This window comes from Diceros bicornis, chromosome 26, assembly GCF_020826845.1.
Source record: "Diceros bicornis minor isolate mBicDic1 chromosome 26, mDicBic1.mat.cur, whole genome shotgun sequence".
NCBI classification, from domain to species: domain Eukaryota; kingdom Metazoa; phylum Chordata; class Mammalia; order Perissodactyla; family Rhinocerotidae; genus Diceros; species Diceros bicornis.
Genome location: NC_080765.1, coordinates 21260973 through 21276833, shown reverse-complemented (window position 1 = coordinate 21276833; position 15861 = coordinate 21260973). Strand labels below are relative to the sequence as shown.

Below are 15861 nucleotides of genomic sequence, written 5' to 3'. Positions count from 1 at the left end.
CTGGCTCTGAGGCAGAAGAAATGTGGCAGATCTTAGCAGTATTTGCATGATCCTGGCTACCTGGGTAGCTGAGTTTGGACAGTCTTTGGTGTTGAGGTGGGCTGTCAAGCGTGTTGGATACTTGCATTCTACTTGACATTAGTGTAACGTTGATCTGTAGGAGTATGGAAACTCCTCATTGCTTGTGAAAGGTTGAATTAGATCAGATTGGAAATGGAGTTTGGGACAACATGCTTCTAAGACTGTGCGCTTTGAGAATAGCTCAGTTTCTTTCAGAAGTGGAACAAGGTAAGCATTATGGATGGTGTGTAGTGTTCATTTTTTTCTCTCATAAGGAAATGCAGGGGGTAGGAAAAAAAATCATGGCTTTTGAAACCAAACAGACTTCCTTTTGCATGTGGTAGGCTTTTGGTGGTTATGGATTAGATATTTATAATTTTCCTGAGCAGCTGAGAAATTTTGTGACATAAAGTCTTTTGTCATTTAACTGAGGTAGGAATTTGAATGGCACACTTTGAGGCTTGTGTGCTGGAGTGAATTTCATGAGTTCCCTCACTATCCACATTTAAGTAGGATTTTGTTCTCTACTTCTTATTGCTTGTGCAGTGCCTTGTAAAGTAATAGACGGGTGTTTGAGAACAGTAACCACCACCCCCCCCAGCCTACCTGCCTAGTAAAGGAAACTACCAAGACTGGTGATGATTATAAAGAGGTTTAGAAGATCTTGGTTTTTTTTGATGCCCTTTGAATTTAGTGGTAGTTCACTTTTGTTTGCATAGGTGAATCTGCCATACTTGTTATGAAAAGAAAGGAAAAATAGGGAGTTGTTTATGTGAGTGAAATCATTGAGGTTCTGAAAGGATCACTAAAATTTGAAATCATATGCTATAGTAGTAGTCTTGAATTTGGGAACTGCATAAATGTCGGGCTATAACTTCTTTTGTATGCCAAGCATCTACTATAAACTTGGCTCTGCCATCTTGAGCACCTTATTAAAACGTTATCCCAAATGTTTGTGTTTATAATAATAAGATTGATACCTGACTCCAGAGTTTTTTCTTGTGAAGATAGAACAAAATAATGTACTTAAAACTCCTGGTACAGTGCTAAGCATTCATTTTATCTGTCATTTTCCCCTTTTCTAGATGGTGTCGGACGGCATGACAGGCAGCAATCCTGTGTCCCCTGCCTCATCCAGTTCCCCAGCCTCTAGTGGGGCAGGCGGCATCTCCCCCCAGCATATAGCTCAAGATTCCTCTCTGGATGGACCTCCAGGGCCCCCAGATGGTGCCACAGTGCCCCTGGAGGGGCTTCCCTTACCCCAGGCTGCTGACCTGGCTAACAAGGGCCCAAAGTGGGAGAAGAGCCATGCTGAGATTGCAGAGCAGGCCAAGCATGTACGTATTAGGAAGACCCATGAAGATTCTTGGGAATCTTCCCTGAACTCCTATGTCCCGTGGGTATTTTACGTTTCTTTCCTTGTCATGGATTTCGAGTATAGGCTCTGCCTTAACTTATATGACCTTGAGCAAGTCGTTTGAACTCTGAGCCTCACTTTGTTTTCTATAAAATAGGGATGGTTTAATAGTCTATAGGCTGTTAAAAGGTTTAAATTAAAGGAGAAAATAGACATGAAAATGCTTTGTAAAGTGTAAGGTTCTTAAGATGTACTGGTTTCTATTTCTCATTTCTGTCCTATAGCCTCTGTTACACTTTTCCAGTGGTAAGTGTGGGCCCTGGGCCAGCAGCATCAGCATCACCTGGCAATTTGTTAGAAACGCGAATTCTTGGTATACTTCTTCCAGCTACCAGTTTAAAACTGTAGGGGTAGGGCCCAGCAATCTGTCTGAAAAAGCCCTCCAGATGATTCTGATGCATACTCAAATTTGAGAGCCATTGGTCTAATACCCGTGTCTTTCTTCATGTTTCCTTCACCATTAGGCCATTTAGTTCCCTGTCTCACCTCTGGCTGTTATTTCCTCTGATTTAGTTTTTGTCAGGAGAGGACAAGCATAATGAGGGCGGTTGTCCTGAGTTTTTAAGTCACCTGTGTTAAATAAATTTCAAATGCTTTCGTTTTTTTCTTTATGAAATATATTCAGTGTAGAAACAATGTTATCGTTTTAGTATACTAACCATTGTTAATCTTTTTGTATGTAATTTTTCAGTATTTTCCATAGGAAAGTACATTTTTATAAAAATAGTAGTTTTTAAAAACCGATAGGATTCTGGGGCCACGTGGTGGCATAGTGGTTAAGTTTGCATGCTCCGCTTCAGTGGCCCGGGGCCCGGGGTTCGCAGGTTTGGATCTCGGGCACAGATGTATGTGCCGCTCATCAAGCCAGGCTGTGGTGGCGTCCCACCTAAAAAATGGAGGAAGATGGATACAGATGTTAGCCCAGGGCTACTCTCCTCAGCAAAAAGAGGAAGATGGGCAACAGATGTTAGCTCAGGGTCGATCTTCCTCACCAAAAAAAAAAAAAACTAGATACAATAAAATTTGATTATGTAAAATTTAAAAAAATGTAAAATAGGATTGTGTAAATTGGGTTTTATCGCAGTTTCTAAACATGAACATACTCTTGTGTAAATAGAATTATCCAGTGATGAAGATCCCTTATATCAAGAATCAGTAAGGAAGCATGCACTCCTTGTCTCTCTGGGAAGCTTCCTTTGGGATGTTTTCCCAAGTCCTCGTCTGTATTCATGGGGCATGGAGATTGTGTGAAATAATGGAAAGAGCATGAAATCTGATGTCTGGAGTTATTAGACCTATTTTTAATTCCCAGCTCTTACACTTGCTGGCTGTGTGATCTCAAGTAAATCACTTAATCTCCCTGTTGTTTTTTTTTTACTCACCTGAAGAGAGTATAATATCTACTTGTAGGATTGGTATGTGGACTTGAGCATAAAACAGTCCAGTAAATGCCTATACATAGTCAGTGCTCAGGAATTCAGCTGTGATCATGAGGTGGAGTGTATGTCTAGTAACTTGATTGACCTAGCCCTCCCTCATTAGGAGGCTGAGATTGAAACTCGGATTGCTGAGCTGCGGAAGGAGGGTTTCTGGTCACTGAAGAGGCTGCCTAAAGTACCTGAGCCTCCCCGCCCCAAAGGCCACTGGGACTATCTGTGCGAGGAGATGCAGTGGCTCTCTGCTGACTTTGCTCAAGAGCGTCGTTGGAAACGGGGTGTGGCCCGCAAGGTATATTCTCAACTGAGCCTATCTTCCATTTCTTTTTCAGATTTGCTTTTCTTTAAGGGGTCAGTTGGTTGGAAGGGAACCAGATAGATCAGTGGTAGGGTGCTTATTAATGCCCATAATCTCAAGAGGCAAGCGCAGACTTCCCAGATTTTTTGGCCTGGATTATTCGCTTTGCTCTTGACTTGGGGAGGGGTCAGGCGTCTGGCCTTGGAGTGTTTTCACACTGGTTCCTCATTCCTACAGGTAGTGCGCATGGTGATCCGGCACCATGAGGAGCAGCGGCAGAAAGAGGAGCGGGCCCGGAGGGAGGAGCAGGCCAAGCTGCGCCGAATCGCCTCCGCCATGGCCAAGGATGTCAGGCAGTTCTGGAGCAACGTGGAGAAGGTAGGCAGCAAGGATTGGGAAAGGGAAATGCATTGGGTTTGTTGGATAGTATGGTAGCAGGAAGGATGAAAACTTCTTTTTGAGAGTGTGAATATTATAGTTTCAAGCAACTCGAATGACATTTCTGTGGTGCGTTGGATCTTTCTAGCATTGAGTGCTATGAAGAAGAAAGAAGTCCAGTGGAAAAATATGGGCCCTGCCTTTGGGGATCGTTAATAGAACTTCTTGACCCCACTATGCTATCTTTCCTTTGCAGGGCATTCACCGTGCTTTTTCTAAAACCTGTTGGTGCCATTTACCTGCTTAAATACTGTCAGAGTTCTCATTAATTAAATTGTTTCCATATATTAAATTGTAATTGTTTCTCAAGTAGTAACTGGCTTCTGTCTACATTTTTAGTGTTGTCTCTGCCAGTTCCCTTCCTTCTTTCCACTTCAAACGTTCTTTCTTTGGCACATCCCTGGCTATTTACACATGCTCTTTCTGCTGCCGAGAATGCCTTTCTCCTCATTTCCAGTTAGAGAGCTCCTACTTAGTCTTTAAGATTCAGTTCCAGATACATTTGCAAATCTTTTCCCACTGCTTAAGGTTAAGCTGGCTCTTCTCTCCCTGTGTTCCCTTTGTGCTTTCCTCAGAAGCACCTTTAAGGTCATTTAGCTCTTCCTGAAAAACCAGCCCAGAGCCTAGCATAGGGGAGGCTTTCCTAAATGTTGGGTAAAAGAGTACGTGAATAAAAGATTATCGTGGTGACCCGTCCATTTCATGCTTGTGGCAGGTGGTGCAATTCAAGCAACAGTCCCGACTCGAGGAAAAGCGCAAAAAAGCTCTGGACCTGCATCTGGACTTCATTGTGGGGCAAACTGAAAAGTACTCAGATCTCCTGTCTCAGAGCCTCAACCAGCCGCTAGCCTCCAGCAAAGCTGGCTCTTCTCCTTGCCTTGGCTCTTCCTCAGCTGCATCTAGCCCTCCACCCCCGGTTTCCCGACTGGATGATGAAGGTGTGTGTCCTCTTTGGCTCTCTTACTCTTCCTCATGTACCCTTTCCAGAGCTGAAAACCCACCCTGTGGCTTGCAGGGCCCCGTGGACTTTGTGACCTTGTTCTCCTGCTATAGATGGGGACTTCCAACCCCAAGAGGAGGAGGAAGAGGATGATGAGGAGACAATTGAGGTTGAAGAACAACAGGAAGGCAATGATGCAGAGACCCAGAGACGTGAGATTGAGCTGCTTCGACGTGAGGGAGAACTGCCACTGGAAGAGCTGCTCCGTTCCCTCCCCCCTCAGCTGCTAGGAGGGCCTTCCAGCCCCTCGAGAACCCCCTCATCGCATGATAGTGACACCCAAGATGGGCCTGAAGAAGGTGGTGAAGAAGAACCTTCTCGGGTGTTGAAGGTATGAGCAGAAAGGGTGGAGGCAGGGCTCAGAGTGGGAGCAGAGGGAGAGGTTCAGGACTGAGTTCTGGTCTGTAAGGTTGGTCCTGGTTTTCAGAAGCCCTCCCTGGTTAAGGGCAATTGACTCTTATTTGGGGATGGATAGGGACGAATCTCGGTTTGGGGCAAGTTGCAGTCTGAGATGGATAGAGTTTCTGATGCTGTAGTGGAAGAATGTACTGTGTTCTACTCTTAGAATTGCTTTGTGACCTTGAAAAATTAACTTATTCTGGTCTTTGCTACTTCTGTGAAATAGAATACTAATACTAATATTCCGTTATTGGTTTGTAGGTTTGGAGCTGGGATGGTAACCTTGAAGTCTCTCTTAGACCTAAGCTCTCTGTTTCTCTATATGTCTGAGTGCATGGGGATGGTGTTGGGGGCCTGAGTTGCTTATCTAGCACTTTCACAGGTCCTCCCCCAGGCAGTGGGGCCAGGATTTGGTAGCTGGTGCTGAAAGAAAACCTCTGATTGCATTCTTGCCCTGGGACTGTGCCAGTGGCAGCTGTCACTCAGTGGGACAGAGAGACTGTTTTGTGACATCTTACTGAACATTGTGCTTTCTTTTGCTGCTCTAACCCTAGGCCCTCTCCCTCTTCATCCTTTGCCTTACAGGTAAAGCCCACACCCTCCTCTGTCACACAGTGCAACAAAAAACCTTGGCGTCCAGATGAGGATGACGAAGAGTTCACCGCCAATGAGGATGAAGGTCAGGCCTGTTCTCTTTGTCCTGTTGCCCCTTACCCTTGAATTGTGTGGACCTAATGTTTTAGGCTTTCTCACCTCTTCCACTTGGACTGTGTCTTATGCCTCTGTCCCCATTGATCTTGCTTCATTCTCTTTCCTAGCGGAGGATGAAGAGGATACCATCGCAGCTGAGGAGCAGTTGGAAGGGGAGGTGGATCATACCATGGAGCTGAGCGAGTTGGCTCGAGAAGGTGACACTCACCTGACATTTTACTGAGCCTGAGCGTCTGCTTGGTGTCTCCTCTGTGGAGAATGTCAGGGATAAAGAGATGAATAAGATACTTTTTATTCCCCTTGGAGGAACCTCCAGGTTTGAAGACAAAAATTTAAAAATGAATAATTGTAAATACAACGTGATGACTGGTTATGATAGAAGTTTGAACAAAGTGATGTGAGAGCTCACTGGAGGGGAGGGCAGTTGTAAGAGGATATTGGCCATGTTTGACCTGGACCTTAGAGGGGGGGGTTCATCACATTGATATTGTTCTTCCCAAAGCAAGGCAGCACTATCCATGGTTCTAGCCCAGGTTGTGGGGCTTGGCTTTAGTAGCTGGTGCTAAAAGTAAACTCTTGCCTCCCCTCAGATCTGGGCCTAGCAGTGACTACAGAAGCCTAGGTAAAATGAACTGGCACCACTTAGACCTTCTCTTCTCCCTTCCCCTTGAAGTACCCAAAAGCTTACCCTTCATTTCTCCTCCAGGTGAGCTATCTATGGAGGAGTTACTGCAGCAGTATGCAGGAGCCTATGCCTCTGATGCCTCTGCCCCAGGTTCTGGGAGTAGTGAAGAGGAAGATGAAGATGAACTTGAGGCCAACAGCTCTGACTATGAACCAGAGGGGGCCGCAGAAGCTGAGGAGGCTCCTCAAGAGGATAGTAGCAGTCAGTCAGGTGACTGTGTGGTCATAAGGCAGGAGCTGGGGAGGGCAGGCACTGGAGCAGCATGTATGGTGAGCACTAAGTGTTGGTCTTGTGCTTTAGACTCTGCTGAGGAGCAGAGTGAGGATGATGAAGATGAGCATTCAGAGGAGGAAGAAACAAGCGGGAGTTCAGAATCAGAGGACTCTGAATCTGATGAGTCAGAGGAGTCCCAGTCACAGAGCCAAGCAGATGAGGAAGAGGAGGAAGATGATGACTTTGGGGTGGAGTACTTGCTTGCCCGGGACGAAGAGCAGAGTGAGGCAGACGGGGGCAGTGGACCTCCCACCCCAGGGCCCACCGCCACTTTAGGCCCTAAGAAAGAAATTACTGACATCGCTGCAGCAGCTGAAAGTCTCCAGCCCAAGGGCTACACCCTGGCCACTACCCAGGTATCCCCAGGCCCCAGCTTCTGCTTTCTCATATCCTGACTTTCCTATTTCTCAGTAACAGATGCCTCAGTTTCACCACGATACCTCTTTTCCTCCCTACCAGGTGAAGACACCCATCCCCCTGCTCCTGCGGGGCCAGCTCCGGGAATACCAACACATTGGGCTGGACTGGCTGGTTACTATGTATGAGAAGAAGCTTAATGGCATTCTTGCTGACGAGATGGGGCTAGGCAAGACAATCCAGACCATTTCCCTGCTTGCCCACTTGGCTTGTGAGAAAGGTAACTAGGCAGGGTCCTTCCTCTTGGGTCTCCTTGGCCAGCTCCCTGGGAAGCTTGTTTAATGTGACTCCAGTTGCAGGATGGTGCAACACTCTTTTGCTGCTATCTTAGCTTCATTGATTTTGGTTAGTAACTGTATAGAGAGGCCAGCATAGGTGCTAGGATTCTTAGCAAGGGCTGTTAGGATAGAGTGGTCAGGGTTATACCTGAGGAACCAGCACTCCAAGATTTATATTTCCTTATCATCTCATTCTTTTTTTTTTTTTTTTTTTTCAAATTCCTGTTTTTTTTGTGTGTGTGAGAGGAAGATCAGCCCTGAGCTGACATCTGCCAATCCTCTTTTTGCTGAGGAAGACTGGCCCTGGGCTAACATCCATGCCCATTTTCCTCCACTTTGTATGGGACGCCACCACGGCATGGCGTGACAAGCAGTGCGTTGGTGCGCGCCCGGGATCCGAACCGGCAAACCCTGGGCCGTGGCAGCAGAGCACGTGCGCTTAAGCGCTTACACCACCAGGCTGGCCTCAAAATTCCTCTGTTTAAAATCTTTCAGAATCTTATTTTTTTTTTAACTGAGGTATAATTGGCATTATATTAGTTTCAGGTGTACAACATAATGATTCGAAATTTGTATACCTTGCACCACAGTAAGTCTGATTAACATCCATCACCATACATAGTTACAAAAAAATTTTTTTCTTGTGATGAGAACTTTTAAGATCTACTCTCTCTCTCTTTTTTTTTTTTTTGTGAGGAAGATCAGCCCTGAGCTAACATCCGTGCTAATCCTCCTCTTTTTGCTAAGACCGGCTCTGAGCTAACATCTATTGCCAATCTTCCTCCTTTTTTTCCCCAAAGCCCCAGTAGATAGTAGTATGTCATAGTTGCACATCCTTCTAGTTGCTGTATGTGGGACGCAGCCTCAGCATGGCCAGAGAAGCGGTGTGTCGGTGCGTGCCCGGGATTCGAACCCGGGCCACCAGTAGCGGAGCGTGCGCACTTAACCGCTAAGCCACGGGGCCGGCCCATAAGATCTACTCTCTTAACAACTTTTGAATGCAATACAGTATTATTAACTATTGTCACCATGCTGTACATCTCTCATTCTTTTGCTAAACAGGTAACTGGGGTCCCCATTTGATCATTGTTCCCACCAGTGTGATGTTGAACTGGGAGATGGAGCTGAAACGTTGGTGCCCCAGCTTTAAAATCCTCACTTACTATGGAGCCCAGAAAGAGAGGAAGCTCAAGCGGCAGGTTTGTTCCTCCATGTGATCTGCCCCCAACCCCATCATTGCCTCTCTTACTTTTAGGCCCTTTCCTCAGATGAGTTCATTTCCCTCCCCTTTCTGTTGCTCCATTCTGTTCTTAGGACTTTTCTGATTTCTGTCCCTTGAGAACCTTAGCATATCTTCCTTTGCCCTTTCTTTTCTTTTCACCCCACTATCTGCTGCTTTCTCCTGATACCTCAGGGCTGGACCAAGCCCAATGCCTTCCATGTGTGTATCACATCTTACAAGCTGGTGCTGCAGGACCACCAGGCCTTCCGCCGCAAGAATTGGCGCTATCTCATTCTGGATGAGGCTCAGAACATCAAGAACTTCAAGTCACAGCGCTGGCAGTCACTGCTCAACTTCAACAGGTGGAGACAGAGTTGGGGATTTGTGGGAGGGTGGACTTGGCCTGAAGGGTGGGATGCTTGGAAGGTTTGGGCCTTGCTGACCATCCTCCCTCTAATTCCCTCTGTCTCTTTGCAGCCAGAGACGCCTGCTCCTGACAGGAACTCCCTTGCAGAACAGTCTCATGGAGCTGTGGTCCTTGATGCACTTTTTGATGCCTCATGTCTTCCAGTCTCATCGCGAGTTCAAAGAATGGTTCTCTAACCCCCTGACTGGCATGATCGAGGGCAGCCAAGAGTACAATGAAGGTCTAGTCAAACGCCTACACAAGGTAGGGCCTGTAACAGTTTGTCAAGGGTATTGGGAATGGTGAGGAATTAAGGACAATACCAGAAAACCGTTAGGGAGAGGGAAGTCAGTGCTAGGCTGAATTCCCCAGTTGTCAAGCTGCAGCGTTCTAGTAACTAACCCATTGCCAAATTGAGTGACCTCTTAGTCATCATTCTACTTGTTTAATGGTGACGTTTCTGTCTTTATTTTTTGAGTAGAATAATACTGTTTATCAGTCTCTGCTTGGATTTCTCTTTACCTGGCTTTCCTCAACTTCAGATTTTTGTTTTTTCTGTTTTTTTTTTTTGGTCTTCTTTGGCTCCTGTTCTTTTGTCCAGCTTTTAAATAACATTTCTCAGCATGCTGATTTTTACTTATTTGTTTCCCAATTTGCATATCTTATAGGCATACTCATTTATAAGGCTTTAAAGACACTCCAATTTGTATTTTTAATCCCTTGACTCTCTAGACCACTCGACCTATGTTTAAGTTTCTGACTTGATGTCTTTAATTGAAAGTTCCTCTTGAACTCACTGTGTTCTAAGTCAAACATCTCAAGCCTTTATAGCCTATTATTTCTACTCCATTTTGGTCAATCACCACATCATCATAAATTAAACTAGAAACCAAGAAGTCTTCCTTAACCATACCTCTTCCTTCATTGTTATCTGGCTTCTTTCATTTCTTCCTTGTCAACTTGATGACTGTGTCTTATCAGATTTTATCTCCTGAGATCTCAGATTTGCCTTTTGTTTTCTATGCTGCTCTGACTGCCACAATTTTTGTTCTTAGCCTCTCTCCTGAATTTCCTTTCGTAATCTTGTAAATTTACAGTTACTCCTTGAAATGTGATTTGAGTCATCTCTCCTGCATAGTTAGTTGCTCTGCCCCTAGTGCTTCCTTTTATCATTTCTTTTTTTTTTTGTGAGGAAGATCAGCCCTGTGCTAACATCCATGCCAATCCTCCTCTTTTTGCTGAGGAAGACCGGTCCTGAGCTAACATCTATTGCCAATCCTCCTCCTTTTTTCCCCTTTTTCTCCCCAAGGCCCCAGTAGATAGTTGTATGTCATAGTTGCGTATCCTTCTAGTTGCTGTATGTGGGATATCGCCTCAGCATGGCCGGACAAGCAGTGCGTCGGTGAGTGCCCGGGATCCAAACCCGGGCCGCTAATAGCCGAGCGCACGCACTTAACTGCTAAGCCATGGAGCTGGCCCTCTTTTTATCATTTCTTTTTTTTTTTTTTTTTTTTTCTTGCTGAGGAAGACCGGCTCTGAGCTAATGTCTATTGCCAATCCTCCTCCTTCCCCCCCCGCCCAAAGCCCCAGTAGATAGTTGTATGTCATAGTTGCACATCCTTCTAGTTGCTGTATGTGGGACGCGGTCTCAGCATTGCTGGAGAAGCGGTGCGTCGGTGCGCGCCCGGGATCCGAACCCGGGCCGTTAGTAGCCAAGCGCACACACTTAACCGCTAAGCCATGGGCTGGCCCCGTTTTTATCATTTCTTTTTTTTTTTTTCGCTGAGGAAGACCGCCTCTGAGCTAATGTCTATTGCCAATCCTCCTCCTTTTTTTTTTTTTTTTTTACCCCTCAAAGCCCCATTGCATATTGTATGTCATAATTGCACATCCTTCTAGTTGCTGTATGCGGGATACGGTCTCAGCATGGCTGGAAAAGTGGCGCGTCAGTACGCGCCCGGGATCCGAACCTGGGCCGCTAGTAACGGAGTGCGCACACTTCACTGCTAAGCCACGGGGCCGGCCCTGTCATTTCTTATGTTGTGGTATCATCATCTTTATGTCATATCTCCTTCAGCAGACAGTAGATTCTTTGAGAGGAGGGCTGGCATCTGACTCATCTTTGTGTGGTTGGTTCCTGGCATGCCGCATGGCTTCATGAGTGTTTACTGATGGGCTAAGCCAGTGCTCAGCCGATCATCAGGCCAAGACCAGCTAGAGGGGCTAGGCTGGGGCTCAGTGCCCACTTTTCTCCTGTCAGCCTCCTGCTTATTTGCTTTTAGGTTTTGCGGCCTTTTTTGCTGCGCCGAGTTAAGGTGGATGTTGAGAAGCAGATGCCTAAAAAGTATGAGCATGTTATCCGCTGCCGGCTCTCCAAGCGCCAACGCTGTCTCTATGATGACTTCATGGCACAGACTACGTAAGGGAGGACTGAGGGCGGGCCCTGGGACCCTAGATTGGAGCAGAAGTGACTGTCAGGATGCCCTATTTGTTTTTCCTTTCTCCCAGAACGAAAGAGACACTAGCCACGGGCCATTTCATGAGTGTCATCAACATTTTGATGCAGCTGCGAAAAGTCTGCAATCATCCAAACCTGTTTGACCCTCGACCTGTTACCTCCTCCTTCATCACCCCAGGCATCTGTTTCAGCACCGCCTCTCTCGTGCTAAGGGCCACTGATGTCCACCCTCTCCAGGTAAGTAGTTGCCCCCAAGATTATGGGTCCTACCTCAACCCTGCACCTCTTTTCTTTTTGTTTTTTGTGAGGAAGATCAGCCCTGAGCTAACACCCGTGCTAATCCTCCTCTTTTTGCTGAGGAAGACCGGCTCTGAGCTAACATCTATTGCCAATCCTCCTCCTTTTTTTTTTTTCTTTTCCCCAAAGCCCCAGTAGATAGTTGTATGTCATAGTTGCACATCCTTCTAGTTGCTGTATGTGGGACACGGCCTCAGCATGGCCGGAGAAGCAGTGCGCCAGTGCGCGCCTGGGATCCGAACCCGGGCCGCCAGTAGCGGAGCATGAGCACTTAACCGCCAAGCCACGGGGCCAGCCCCTGCACCTCTTTTCTTTAGGCTAGAGTCTGACCTTTTGCATCTTTACTTCTCTCATCATGTTGGAACTATTGCCTTAGTTTCATTGTTTTCTAGCCATGTGCCTTCAGGCAAACTAATTATTAACTTCTAACCCTAAATTTGCTTGGCTTTCAAAATAGGGATTATAAGGCTTTATTCTGTGTATGTTTGTGAGAGTTGTGTTAATATTTTTGGAAGTGCCTGGCATATTAAAAATACCTAAATACTATTTTGTTTTCCTGTTTCTTCCCTCTTTTTGGCCACTTCCCACCTCCCCTGCAACTTTTGTTTTTATTGTGTTAAAATTCACATAACAAATTTTACCCTTTTAATCATTTTTAAGCGTATGGTTCATTGGCATTAACTACATTCACATTGTTGTGCAACCATCAGCATCATCCATCTTGAGAACTTTTTTCATCTTTCCAAACTGAAACTCCATACCCATTAAATGATAATTCTCCATTTTTGCCCTTCCCCCATCCGTTGGCAGCTACCACTCTACTTTCTGTCTCTATAAATTTGACTACTCTAGGTACTTCATATAAATGGATCATGTAGTACTTGTCCTTTTGTGACTGGCTTATTTTGCTTTGCTGAATGTCTTCGAGGTTCATCCATGTTGTAGCATGTATCAGATTTCCTTTTTTTTTTTTTTGTGCATTGGATTTTCTTTTTTTTTGGCATTGGATAAGCTAACATCCAATGCCAATCCTCCTCCTTTTTTTGCTGAGGAAGACGCCCTGGGCTAACATCTGTGCCCATCTTCCTCTACTTTATATGGGACGCTGCCACAGCGTGGCTTAATAAGCGGTGTGTCGGTGCACGCCCGGGATCCAAACTGGCGAACCCCGGGCTGCTGCAACGGAGCGCATGCACTTAATGTCTTGCGCCACTGGGCCGGCCCCAGGATTTCCTTTTTAATATGGAGTAGTATTCCGTTTTCTGTGTGTGTGTGTGTGTACATACGTACACACACACACACACATACATATATATCGTGTTTTGTTTATCCATTCATCTGTCAGTGGGCACTTGGGTTGCTTCTACCTTTTAGCTATTGTGAATAATGCTGCTATGAACATAGATGTATAAATATCTGTTCAAGTCCCTGCTTTAAATTCTTTTGGGTCTATACCCAGAAGTAGAATTGCTGGATCGTAGGGTAATTCTATTTTTAATTTTTTGAGTAACCGCCACACTGTTTTCCATATTGGCTACACCATTTTACATTGCTACCAGCAGTTCACAAGGGTTCAAATTTCTGTAGATCATTGTCAACACCTGTTGTTTTGGTTTTTTGATAATAGCTATCTTAATGGGTATGATGGTATCTCACTGATTTTTATTTTCATTTCCCTGATGATTAGTGATAGGGAGCATCTTTTCGTGTACTTATCGTGTATTTTATTTGGAGAAATGTCTGTTCAAGACCTTTGCAGATTTTTTTATTGAGTTGTTTGTATTTTTGTCATTGACTTGTAGGAGTTCTTTATATGTTCTGGATGTTAATCCCTTACCAGATAGATGATTTGCAAATATTTTGTCCCATTCTGTGGGTTGCCTTTTCACTCTGTAGATAGTGTCCTTTGATGCAGTCTGATCTATCAATTTTTTCTTTTGTTGCCTTTGCTTTTAGTGTCATATCCCAGAAATCATTGCCACACTGGTTCCTTTGACATTATGCTTTTGTGTTCATTTTTGTGCCAGCGGATAGACATGGGTCGGTTTGATCTTATTGGCCTGGAGGGTCGCATCTCAAGATACGAGGCTGACACATTTCTACCCCGGCACCGCCTCTCCCGCCGGGTACTGCTAGAGGTGGCTACTGCTCCTGACCCCCCACCTCGGCCCAAGCCAGTCAAGATGAAGGTCAACAGGTACTCTAGGGCTGAGGAATAAGGGGGTATGGGTGCCTAGAAGAAGTGGCTCTAGCTGGCCAGGGGAAATTGGCATGGAAAAGAAAGAGTTGGAGACTAGGCCAACTTTTGCATTGGTTGGATGCAAAATACTATGAATGGATTGGGGGAGAGAATAACTAGCAGAGGGTCCTAGGCTTTTGTGTTTTCACAGATTTTTTTTCCCCTCTCTCTGTTTGGTACTTTTTGATTATCTTGAATTTCTTTCTGTCTTTCTCCTTTGGGTCTTTTCCCTCTCCCCGCTTTGCTTTTATAATCTCTGTCTGTATTTCTGCATCATTTTCCTTATTCCTTTCTTTTCTTACTCCTTATTCTCCCTTCCTGCCTACCCACCACTTTTTTCCCTCATAGGATGCTGCAGCCAGTGCCCAAGCAAGAAGGCCGGACAGTGGTGGTGGTGAACAGCCCACGGACCCCCCTGGGCCATGTCCCAGTCCGACCCCCTCCAGGCCCTGAGCTCTCAGCCCAGCCCACCCCTGGTCCAACCCCCCCAGTGCTGCCAGCACCACTGATGGTGTCGGCCTCGCCTGCCGGAGCCCCACTTATTCCAGCATCCCGGCCTCCTGGCCCTGTTCTGTTGCCCCCACTGCAGCCAAACAGTGGTTCTCTCCCCCAGGGTAAGTTGCAAGGGAGCCAGGATGCTGGGGGGTACTTCAGGCAGATTGTTCAGATTAGGGAAGAAGTAGTGGAATTAGAGTGTTTGAGAAGCTGTGTTGGAGACGGATGTGGTGTTTTGATGGGCCGGAAAAGAGTATGTATGGAGGCTTCTGGGAGCAGGGCAAGGTTCTAGTCAGGGTATATCTGACAGGTGTTTGCTTTGTGTCTACAGTGTTGCCATCCCCTCTGGGGGTCCTGAGTGGGACCTCACGGCCTCTCACGCCAACCCTGTCTCTGAAGCCGGCCCCACCTGCCCCTGTTCGCCTGAGCCCTGCCCCACCCCCAGGCTCCTCCAGCCTTTTGAAGCCCCTGACAGTGCCACCAGGCTACACCTTCCCTTCTGCTGCTGCCACCACCACCTCTACAACCACAGCCACCGCCACCACGGCGGTGCCAGGTCCTACTCCTGCACCACAGCGCCTCATCCTATCTCCTGATATGCAGGCTCGCCTGCCCTGTAAGTTCCCAGGGCTCTGTGAGGGTGAGAGACTTGAGATGGGAGGAGGGCTTATATGCCGTGGAGCCGGAGAAGAAAGACTTGGGGATACGAGAGTATCAAATTCTAGGTAGCTAACATATGTATTAGGTATGTTGCCAAACGTTGGTAATTCATAATCAGGTAAGAGCCCTCAAGGAGTTCACAGTCTAGTGGGGGAGATGACACATGGATAAGTAAACAGTGGTAAGTCTAGCAAGAGAAAATTACTTGGGGTAAAAGGGCAATGTAGGAGGAGGAGGTGGTGATTAGCTCAGTGTGGTGGCAGGTCATTAGAGGATGTGAAGGAGATGGCTAAGCAAACAAGTGGGATTGGAAGGAGTAGCATGTCAAAAGTTCAAATGCTGTAGAACAAGGCCGAGTTTGTTGGAACATGGTAAATTGAGGGGATGGGTTGGAGGAACTGGAGACTTGTGCCTCATGAGGGTCTGCGATATGGCGTTGAGCAGAGTGAGCTCTGTGTACATGAAGTCCCTTCTTTGTTCATAGCAGGCGAAGTGGTCAGCATCGGGCAGTTGGCCTCACTGGCACAACGTCCAGTGACTAGTGCAGGGGGAAGCAAACCTCTCACCTTCCAAATCCAGGGCAACAAGCTGACTTTGACTGGTGCCCAGGTGCGCCAGCTTGCTGTGGGGCAGCCCCGCCCGCTGCAAAGTAGGTAAAACCCATCCCCTGTC

The 15861-nt window shown here is 46.4% G+C and overlaps 1 protein-coding gene and 1 non-coding gene across 6 annotated transcripts in view; both read left to right on the top strand.

The window, feature by feature from the left end:
* Positions 1–15861, top strand: part of SRCAP (Snf2 related CREBBP activator protein) — a 35520-nt gene that overhangs the window by 2740 nt on the left and 16919 nt on the right. For all 5 annotated transcript variants that reach the window (XM_058569597.1, XM_058569594.1, XM_058569598.1 and 2 more), the window contains exons 4-22: positions 1146–1397; positions 3020–3205; positions 3449–3589; positions 4365–4587; positions 4703–4980; positions 5634–5727; positions 5867–5956; positions 6466–6654; positions 6745–7073; positions 7177–7354; positions 8475–8611; positions 8827–8996; positions 9112–9304; positions 11323–11459; positions 11549–11735; positions 13823–13992; positions 14383–14648; positions 14861–15145; positions 15674–15838. In XM_058569597.1, the coding sequence (XP_058425580.1) occupies positions 1146–1397; positions 3020–3205; positions 3449–3589; positions 4365–4587; positions 4703–4980; positions 5634–5727; positions 5867–5956; positions 6466–6654; positions 6745–7073; positions 7177–7354; positions 8475–8611; positions 8827–8996; positions 9112–9304; positions 11323–11459; positions 11549–11735; positions 13823–13992; positions 14383–14648; positions 14861–15145; positions 15674–15838 (3670 nt within the window). The remainder of the gene's footprint in view (positions 1–1145; positions 1398–3019; positions 3206–3448; positions 3590–4364; positions 4588–4702; positions 4981–5633; positions 5728–5866; positions 5957–6465; positions 6655–6744; positions 7074–7176; positions 7355–8474; positions 8612–8826; positions 8997–9111; positions 9305–11322; positions 11460–11548; positions 11736–13822; positions 13993–14382; positions 14649–14860; positions 15146–15673; positions 15839–15861) is intronic.
* LOC131423000 (small nucleolar RNA SNORA30/SNORA37 family) lies at positions 5416–5544 on the top strand. Its single transcript, XR_009224175.1, has one exon. It is a non-coding gene; the product is annotated as a small nucleolar RNA SNORA30/SNORA37 family (small nucleolar RNA).